A 10,205-nucleotide genomic window follows, 5' to 3' on the forward strand; every position below is an offset into this window, starting at 1 on the left:
GGCACACCCAGATCCGGCTCCCCGGGCCACAGCTGCAGGCCCACATGGCCCTCCCCGATGGGAAGCCTCAGTGGTTCCATCTGCGAAATGGGAGCACTCTATGGGCATTCGTACGCCACCTTCCAAAACTGTACCATCTGAAGGTGAAAGAGTCGTGGAAGGGAAAAAGAAGCGGCCAAGGGAACCCCATAGCCACTGTGGCCTCCAGCAGGGCTCCCTCATGGCTGTGTGGGGAATGAGCTTGACCCTATCAGAATTACAGGAAAGAACCGTGACCTTCGCCCTCTCTTCCCATTCCCCGCCCTGTGAAGAAGGCAGGCAAGGCAAATATGGGATGAGACTCTCGTAAAACTGACCTTGCCAAGGGAATCCTCGATTCTGTTGGCCCCTTCCAGCTCCCTGAGAATCCTGGCCCAGCCCTGCCTGAAGTGTGGAGAGGCAGAGCCGAGGTGAAGCTGGCCTGCAAAGACCGGCCTCCACTCCAGCCAACATCCCAGCTTGGAGAGCCCCTGGCGACCCCCACCAAGCTGTATCTGCTAACAGGGTACTATGGTTATCGAAGCAAAAGACCGCCACTCACTGCTTCTAGAGCGGAGGGGGCTCAGCCAGCACAGGTGGAGTCTAGGATGGAGGGATAGCGAAGCATGTTCCTTCAGCAGCCTCCAGATTCCAGGACAACAAGGAAGCTCCTTCCTCTCCTCCTCCACCCCAGGTGTGTGCAAAGGTGAACAGTGACAAAAGGCTGGTTTAAATTCCTGGAATTCTCAGCAGGAAAAGGATTGTTTTTAAAGACACTGTGTACATTTGCCCAGGGCTGTATTTACCCAGGGCATATTGTGCAAAGTACTTCAGTGAGATTGGGCGGCAGCTGGGAGAGCTGGGGATGCTGTCTTCACATTCTGGAGGTGGGGCGAGCTCTGTAAGAAGCTTCTCCCAGGGAAGAGACCCCCGAACCCCCACACAATACTTGGGTATGACATCCATTCACCAAAGGGCAGCAGGGAAAGGGGGCAACATCTCCCCCTTCAGTAGACAAATGCAAAGCCCTCTGAAGGACAGTGTGACCAAAGGATTTGGGGAAGGGGTGGGGAGGAGGAGGAACAATCACAGTGAGCAATTCTACAGCACCTACTATGTGCCAGGCACCGTGCCTGGGCTTTACAGGGATGTTCTCACTGTACTCAGAATGCCCCTGGGGACACATACACCAGTCTGGCTCAATCCAACACAGACAGTGCCACACAGGACAACAGGGAAGGCAGCTCCTGCTGGGCAGAGAAGGGATGGGGAGGCAGTGATTTGCCCCAGGCCACGAGGTGCCTCCTCCCCCTCCCTGCCTCCAGGAAGCTTACCCTCCAATCCTGCAGCTAGGAGTCCCTGCATGCAAAGACAGACTCTTCCTTCCTCTTCCTCCCAGGTCAGTCTGGGGAGCTCCCTTCATCATTTTGGAAGACCAGAATCCTGGGCACAGCTCTGAGGGTAGGCTTGTCTCCTGGTAACAGAGGGAAAGGTTTCCCACATTTATGAGTCTAAAAAAGCAGTAAATCAGTCAGACTAGGCCAACCTTGGGACATTGAGCAATCCTATCACCTGAATTTATAAACTATAGCAGGATCAGAGTCTAAAATCATTTTATGAGGACAATAAAAGACATTTACCCAATGGGGTGCTAAATGGCCTTCAATGGAAAAAGGCTAATAAGGATTTGTACATCACTTTAAACCTTTTCTTTGAGCAGCAGCCGGGCACAGGGGACAGAGGAGGCCAGGAAGACCTGGGTTCCAATTCTGCCACAGAAACATCCTGGTTGTGTGACTCTGGGCAAGTTAATCAAATTCTCTGTGCTCAAAGGCCTGAAGCCATCTGCAGATTTTAGCAGGTGCCAGAATGTGCCAACCTGCATCAGTGGAGGGAGTTTCCTCCCTGGGGAGTTCCCCTGACCAGTAATACCCAAAGTCCAAGCTTTAGCCTCCCTCCTCTGTCTCTGTCCTTACAATAAGCCTTTGAGATAGATGAAACAGGTGATTCTGACATTTAGACAGAGAAGAAAAGGGACCGAACAGCAGGTCAGTGGAGTGACCTACCAACGGTTCTGTGGCTCCCCACTAGAGCCGGCTCTTAGCCAAAGGCTGTCTTCGCCAAACATAACACCAATGGAGGGCGAGGTGTCAAAAACCAAAAACTCGAGGTCTCTGAGCTTAGCAGGTCGACAGCAGTGGGCTGGAGCCTCCTGTGCACTTACTGCTGCCACTGAGGTCCTGTCCAAACCACCACCCCCACTCTCTAACAAACACTCTGTAGCCAGTACTCCTCCCAGACAGCCAGGGCTTTAATCCATCTGTCCCCATTACATTTCATCAGACTTGATTGGGCCCAATGATCTAGGCCGTCAAGAGCTCTCTAGATCCTTAATTTGTCCTCCTGGGTGCTGGCTATCCCTCCCAGCTTCATGTCATTGGCAAATCGGCTGCTCTTGTCATTAAAGCCTTTATCTGAGCCGGGGCCAAGTAGAGCCTGACAGACTGCCCCACCACCTCCTTCTAAGCTGACACTGTCCAGTTCATTAATGACTGCTCTTCTTCGGGTCGGGGAGTCTATCCTTTCCCAAATTACCCCACTGAATGATCACCCCGCCCACGCCTCTTTCCTTCCTAAAAGCACAGCAGAGAGCCTTTGTCAAACACTTTGCCAAAATCTAGGTCCACTCTACCCACGGTATTCCCCTGATCAACCAGTCTCATAACACAACACGTCCAGTCTATCTCACCAATAGAGCATGGTTTGGGAGCTTCCCAGTTCAGATCCCAACCCCACCCTTGGTTTCTCCATCTCTGCGACAGACTGACAACACCATCTGTTTCGGCAGAGACATAATCTGCTTGGAAATCCTCATTTCTCCCCTCTTACTTCCAGCAAGAACCTGAGGCCAGAGATGAGGGGCTACTACAGATCTCCCACCCACTTACTCTCAAAGCAACCTAGATACGGGGAAAAGAAGAAAGAGACATGGAGAACCGATCTTCTTCCAGTGAGCTCCACCAAAACCACTCTCCTTAAGATCTGGAGTCATTCCGGCATCATGTAGAAGCTGTGCCCAAAACTGACCGCCTGACCCAAGGGGTCAGAGTCAGAGGGGAGGGTGAGCACCTTTAGCTATCCTAGTGCCACTGCCAAGAATTCCCTTCTTCTTGTCAAAAGAGCCCAGAAGTCCAGAGTTGGCCCTGAAAATCAAGAGCCTCAATCATTTTGAGTGAGAACCAGGCACTGAACCAGCCCAGTGGCCCTTAACTGAATGTTCAAAGTCCACTTTCCCCAAACTTAATTAGCGATTCCCTCACTGCAGGAAGGCTGACAAACCAGATGCTTTTCAAATTCCAGAGAAATGGAAATTTCTTAAATGCTTAAGGAAACAAAAAAGGTTTTTGCAAGGATTCAACTTCAGCCCAAAGACCTCATCCCATTACCTTGGTGAGAGTCTACAGATAAGGACGTGGATTCAATTCAATTTACTGAATTTATTGAAAACATTTATTAAGCACCTATTGTATGCAAAGCCCCTCACAATACCCTAATACCTCTTAGGGCCTAGCCTCAGCTTGCAGGGATTTACAGGTCTCTGGAAGGCACACACCTCAGACACAACTAGTCCCCACCTTGAACACCCCCGGGGTCTCCAGACTATGGCCAAGGTTCTTCCTCTGTCTGTGCCTCCACCTCCCCAGACACAACAGGGTCAAAACCGTACCAAAGCCTGCCCACTACCCAGGGCTGACCAGAGGATGAGAAGATAGGAAGCAGGCAAAGGTCACCTGTGGGAATGAGAATGTGTCTGCTCCCAGCACTGCTCTCAAGAGGGAACCGGTGATTCCAAACAGCCAGCCCTGGAGGGTCCAAGGACAATGATAAACCCACCTCCTGTCCTTTTTGGACAGGATGGGGGGGGGATGCAGCCGGGAGAGTGTACCAAGATCAGGGAACCAGACTCGACCTGTAAAGGCTTGTCATTTTCTGGAGGAGGAGACTGGTCCAGCAAAGCCTTTCCGCAATCTCTCCTGCTCTTGTTTTAGACAAGACCGAATAATGTGGATTGGAGAACACTACAATCAGAAGGAGACAGGGCTGGGAGGAAGGCCGGACTCCAAGAGCAGAGGTCGATATTCAGTGTCACAGGTGTCCAGTGAGGTACCCCAGCACTGGGCTGGGAACATCTTCATCAATGACGTAGAGAAAGCCATCATGGATGGGATGTTCATCCAAATGGCAGGTGACCGAGGCAGCGAGGTGGCACTATGGATAGAGCACCAGCCCTGGATTCAGGAGGACCTGAGTTCAAATCCGGCCTCAGACACATAACACTTACTAGCTGTGTGACTCTGGGCAAGTCACTTAACCCCAACTGCCTCACCAAAAAGCAAAAAACAAAACAAAAAACAAAAACAAACAGCAGGTGACCCAGATACAACTGGAGGAAACTACCGCACTCAATGACAGTCAAGACCCAGGAGGCTCCAGACAGGCTCCCGCACTGGGCTGAGTTAAGAGAAGACAAAACCCAAAAGGGAAAAATGCAGAAGTCTTTCACAAGGCCACAAAACACTAACTTCACAAGTATAACATGAAGAAGGGTGGCTGGGGGAGGTAGCTGTTCTGAAAAGGATTTGGGGCTTTTAGCGGACCACAAGTTCAGCTGGAGCCAGGGCTGATGGGACAGGCAACCCATGAAGCTGATCTGAAAAAAAAATGTCCTTGTAAGAGAATCTCCAAGTGTCTTTGCTGTTTGTAAGTAGCCCCCCACAACTGTGCCCAAAGGACTCTCAAATTGTGCATGCCCTTGGGTCCACGACTAGACCTGGACCCCAAAGAGATCAAAGAAAAGGACCGAGCTGTGCAAAAATACTGATAGCAGTTCCTTTGGTGTTGGCAAAGACTTGGAAGTCAGGGGGATGCCCATCCACTGGGAAATGCCTGAACAAGCTATGGTATGTGATTGGGATGGAAAACTATTGTATTGTATTGGGATGGAATACTATTGTGTTGTAAGAAATGAGGAGCAGGATGCTCTCAGGAGAGCCTGGAAAGACAGTTACATGAACGGATGCAAAGGAAAGTGAGTGGCACCAAGAGAACTGCACACAGTAACAGCCACACGGTGTGACGCAGACCTGTGAAAGAGCTAGGTCTTTTCAGCAGTACCAAATGGCTCATGATGCAACATCCCATTTGCCTCACCTCTGGGGAAGAAATGACACTGTCTGAATATACACGGAAGCACACATGCTGTTTTTCATTTTCTCTTTCTTGTGTGCCATCTCGGGGAAGGTGGTGGGGAGGAAGGGGGAGAAAAATTTTAAACTCAAAAGCATGTGGAAATGATTATTGATAAATAAAAAACAAAATTTTTTTAAATAATAAAAAAAAAAAAAGAATGCACCAAAACATGGGAACTCGAGGAATGGAAATGAACCTGTAGTGAACCTCACCCTTCTCTTGTAACAGTACCAGGACCAGGATAGAGACCAGACCTGGAGCTTCCTGAGTCTTCAACCTCTCTGCCCTTCTCTGCCACCCTCCAGTTTGAGAGGACTGCCTACAGAGGTACCAAACCTGGAAATTCCAATCACATTAGAATATAACTGAGAAAGGTTTACTAAAAATAAACAAAAATGCAATGCAACATAGATAATGTTAATTCGTGGTTTTCTAAGTCAACCTGCAGATAGCAGAATTTTTCAGCTTAATATCACTTACCTAGAGCCTGGATCACCCACAGTCACTGAGCCAGGAGGAAGGGAGAAGCCAGACTTGAATCCAGGTCTACCTGGCTTTGAGGCAGCCTGTCTTTCTCATAGGACACCCTGCCTACCGAGGCCTGTTGTTTTTTGGTCTCACAGGAGCTCACAAAGGGAGTGTGCGGAGGGACCTCTGTGGCTATACAGAGGCACACAGTAAGAGACTGGGTTTGAAGAACCCACCAGTTCTAAGAACTGGTACCAAGAACAGTTAAAAAAGTGCTACTAAAATCCTGAATTTCTATGAAGTCGTGGGCATTTTCACTCAGCCCAAACAACTGTGTTCCACTCTCCAAACTCTGCAGATTTACAGAGATTATTTTTATCTGAACAACTCAGTCTCTTCAGGGTCTTTTACGGGCTGTCACACAGAACAAGCCAGGCAAGGGAGCTGCCGATGACTGATTTATCAGAAATAGGTTCCCCCCTCCAATCTGACCATTTCTCTAATCAGGGCCCTGACAGACCAGAAGGGCTGACAAGGGAGGACCCAGCACAGCAAGCAGCCTCCTCCTTCCCACAATCCGACAGTCCCTAACAAGCCAATAGAGCTGATAGCCTACAAGGGCAGGCTTCTGGCAGGTGTGGTGATCTCAAAGACACATCCTCAGGGGGTTGTTAGCCCCACCCTGCAAGGCTGCTCTGCCAAGTCTGAGCAGCTGAAGGTGCCGTTGTCCAGAGAGACACCTAGAAAGGAGGATTCTCCATCTACCCAGACCAGCAGCAGGATTCTCTGCAGACGGCTGGGCCCAGCTGGCGGCAGCTCCCTGACCGCCACCAACACCCTGATTTTAGGACTTCCTGTCTTTCCACTTGGCCGACAACTGACCTCCCCGTTGGTATGTGAGCTCCCTGAAAGCAGGGTTGGAACTCTAGCACTTAGCATGCAGTGGGTGGCATACTGCCTTAATACAAGCCACTCTCTCATGTAATAACCGGGGGCAGGGGAGGGGGGCTAGGTTCTCTCTAAAAAGCCCTAATCCTGCTTTAAAAACATTGCAAACAAGGAAGTGTACCAGATGTGGGGAAACAGGACAGAGCAAGGCAGGAGAGCCAATGGTTAACAAGAGCTGGCTTTTATTAGGTACTTATCTCCCTGAATCGTCCCAATAACCCTGGGAGGCAGGGGCTATTATGATCCCCATTTTACAGATGAGGACACTGAGGCGCGATGTGAAACCACATATTCCTAGCTCCAGACTGGGTGCTCTGCCCACTGCACCTCCCAGTGCGTCATGTAACATTCAAGTCTTTTTGGAGAGTTTGGTCTAGTCAGTCAATCAGTCAACCAACATGCAATTATTTAGGTCGAGGTCTGCAGACTAAGGACCATGAAGAATTTCATTTCTGCTAGTAATTTCTTGTCCTTTACATTTTTTTGCTCATCTAGCCCCAGTGGCTGACTTATGTTGAATGGCCTCTGCTTGTGGAGGACAGGCAGCCCCTCATCCCACAGGGTCTCCTTTCCCCCTGCCCTTCCCTCTCTCTCTGATCCCGCAGGGCCTCCAGAAACCCTTCCTGGGGAAAATGGTTGTCCAGGGAGGGAAAGAACCAACCTGCAGTATAAGCCTAAACCACAGGTTGTTTTCAGAATAAAAAAGATGGGGTGGAATCAAAAAATCACCGGTGCTCCCAAGGAAGCATCATGATCGTCAGCCACTGACAGAGAACAGGAGGAGCGTTCCATGGCCAAGAAAGGGAAGCTTCCCTCTCTTCTCACCGTGAGACTATCCTTGACCACAGGAGGGCACGGGACCTCATCTCTGCCTCGGCCAACACCCCTGCAGCATGGACAGAAGGCTACATCATTCTGGGTTCCGGGTCATCATGGGGCCGAGAGCTCTTCCTGTGGGAACTGGTGTTTTTGGTCGAGTCTGGTCCAAAGGGACCAAAGGGCACAATCTTCTTCTGCTCACTTGGAAAGTAACACCCATGGCTGGGGAGCAACCCCAGAGCTGACAATTGCTTTGGAGGTGGCCCAATGCCCTCGAATTCCCATGCCTCCTAAACGGCGCTGGAAGGATGGCTCCTAGCCCCAAGGTGAACTTGCCAAGCACCGTGGAATGCTCACCAGCAGCGCTCAACAGCAGGGAGGAGATACTCCCGGACCCCTTCCTAGCACAATCCCGACCCAGGGGCATCAGAGAGAGAGCAGCTGGGGAGGGATAACGTTCCATCACCCCGCAGTCTCTGCTCTGGGGCTTCCTGGGCTGCTCGGAAATGTAGGGGCTGAACTCGGTGGTCTCTCTGGGGCCCCCAACCGCTGATATTCTAGGATTCTACAAGATCCACACGCCCCTCCGCGGAGAATGGGGCTGGGCAGCACACGGCTTCTCTGAGAAGGCCCGGGGAGCTGAGGCTCGGACATTACCGGCTTTTGGGGGTTCCTCTTTTGGGCTTGCTGGGGCCGGGTACAAAACCTCTGCTTAGGGAGCAGAAAGGGCCAGGAAGAGAGGGCGAGGGGAAGGACAGGCAGAGGGAGAGGGGTCTGTGTGAGGCTTCCCAGCGGAATGGAGACGGTGCAACGCGCCGGGGACAGGGTGTGGGGGGCTTGTCTTTGTGCCCCACGCTGCTCGCCCGGGTCGCCTGCCTCCTGCATCTATTCTGGGACTATCTCCGAACAGAATGTAACCACCCCCACCATGGCACACACGCCTTCCCCCTTGGTAAAGGGATCCCAGGCCTGGTGCAGCGTCTGGCACACGTCCTAGGCACTTAATCCAGGGTCGCTGATTCACAGACGGGTGAGAAGAGGGAATGGGAAGAGAGTGGGAGGGGAGATGGTACTAGGATGGAGGGGGGGATGAGAAAAGGAGAAGGGGAAGATGTGGCGGAATGGTGCAGAGGGGGAGGGGCGGGTGCAAGGGGGGACACATTGCAGAAGGAGCGTGAGAGATGGTGTAGAGGGGGACGGGGACAGTGCCGAAGAAGGGGGAGAGAGTGCAGTGGGGGAGGGGGACAGTGCAGGGAGGAGGAGTGGGCGCACGGGGGAGGCTGCAGTGTGGAGGGAGGGGTCGGGCCGCAGCCCCCCGCCCAGATAGGCCCTCACCTTGTGCCAGATCTGGCCGGACGTGGACACCTTGCGCAGCAGCTTCTGCGGGGAGCCCGGCTCGGGCTCGTGCTCGGGCTCGGGCTCGCTGTCGGTCGAGTCCTCGGGGCCCTCGCTGCTCCCGTAGAGCCTCCTCCGCCTCCTTCCGGGAGCGAGGGGGAGGGGCACCGCAGGGCGGCCGCCAGAGGCTGTGACGCCTGCGCCTGGGTCCCGCCCACCCCCGCCGGCCTCCGGAGGGGAGGGGGGAGGAGGAGGGAGCGAAGGAAGGGGGAGGGGAGGAAGACCTAGGAGGAGGAGCCGGGAGGCGGGGAAGGAGGAGGGGGGGAAGGGCAGAGTGGAGCCCTCGGGGGATTGAACACCGCCGGGTAGAGGAGGACCACCAAAGGGCTGGGAGCGGGAGGGGAGGGATTGAGCAGGGAGAGGGAAGGGGACTCCCTGCTTTAGAATGAAAACTCCTGGAGGGCAGGAACCCCCCCCATCCTCCCCCTCCTGTCTGTCTGACTCCTCTACGGGGGCTGGCCGACAGAAGGAGGCGCTTACTGAGCACTGACGCATTGACCTGGCTGGGGAGTGCCCAGGCCGGGGATATGTCTGAACGGGCAGCGGAGACCACCGAGTCCAAGGAGATGACTCAGCACCTCAGGAGACCTTCCTTTGGGCCAGTTCCCTGGTCTGTAAAATGACGGGGTTGGCCCCGATGACCACTATGACCTCGGTTTCCTCCTCTGTAAAGTGACGGCTTCTCAGGCCCCTACCAGCTCTGCAGCCATGAGTAGCCAAGGTGGGCGCCAGCTAAGCGCTTTACAGATAGGATCTGCTTTAATCCTCACAACACAGGACCTGTATTGAGTTGCTTGTTTTATCAATGAAGGTGGGTGGGGAGGGAGGGAGAGAATTTGGAATCCAAAGTTTTAAAAACACATGTTAAAAATTGTTTTCACATGCAACTGGGAAATAAGATACACAGGCAATGAAATATAGACCTTTATCCTGCCCTACAGGAAGATCGAAAGGGAAGGGGATAAGAGAAGGGGGGTAGGTGTATTTAGAATGCATACCATCTTAGGGGGGGAGAGGGATAAGATGGGGCGAAAATTTGGAGCTCAAAATCTTGTGGAAGTGAATGTTGAAAACTAAAAATAAATAAATGTTCAATATTTTTAAAAACTGTCATAGCAGCCGAGGGAGTAGGTGCTCTGATCATCTTGAGGCTGGCCCAGGTGAAGTGACTTACCCAGGGTCACCCAGCTAGCAAGTGGCCATATTTGAACTTGCCTGGGGCTCTCTCTGCTGCTCCACATATTGGAGTGTTAGAGACCCATGACTTTCCCAAGGTCTCATAGGTAGTGAGTGTCAGACCTAGGGTG

At 52.4% G+C, this 10,205-nt stretch overlaps 1 protein-coding gene across 1 annotated transcript; it reads right to left on the bottom strand.

Annotated features, from left to right (window-relative positions):
• Positions 1–234: 234 nt before the first annotated feature.
• On the bottom strand, positions 235–9,393 carry LOC114023740. The gene is made up of 6 exons (XM_027836562.1): positions 9,145–9,393; positions 8,839–9,066; positions 1,353–1,492; positions 1,133–1,268; positions 581–755; positions 235–423 (listed from the first exon to the last, which is right to left on the bottom strand). The coding sequence occupies exons 1-6, from the start codon at positions 9,391–9,393 to the stop codon at positions 257–259; spliced, it is 1,095 nt and encodes a 364-aa protein (XP_027692363.1). The 3' UTR covers positions 235–256.
• Between the last annotated feature and the right edge of the window lie 812 nt (positions 9,394–10,205).

This window comes from Vombatus ursinus, unplaced genomic scaffold (assembly GCF_900497805.2).
Source record: "Vombatus ursinus unplaced genomic scaffold, bare-nosed wombat genome assembly UNPS02004455.1, whole genome shotgun sequence".
NCBI lineage: Eukaryota > Metazoa > Chordata > Mammalia > Diprotodontia > Vombatidae > Vombatus > Vombatus ursinus.

What these genes read in the sequence shown, in the direction of transcription:
- LOC114023740 (XM_027836562.1), bottom strand. Translation starts at nt 9,393, where the DNA reads ATGCGTCAGTGCTCAGTAAGCGCCTCCTTCTGTCGGCCAGCCCCCGTA. An exon ending in TCCCCCCCTCCTCCTTCCCC is followed by an intron (nt 9,067 to 9,144) that starts GCCTCCCGGCTC and finishes TCCCCTCCGGAG; the next exon opens with GCCGGCGGGGGTGGGCGGGA. An exon ending in GGCACGGTGCCTGGCACATA is followed by an intron (nt 756 to 1,132) that starts GTAGGTGCTGTA and finishes TGAGAATTCCAG; the next exon opens with GAATTTAAACCAGCCTTTTG.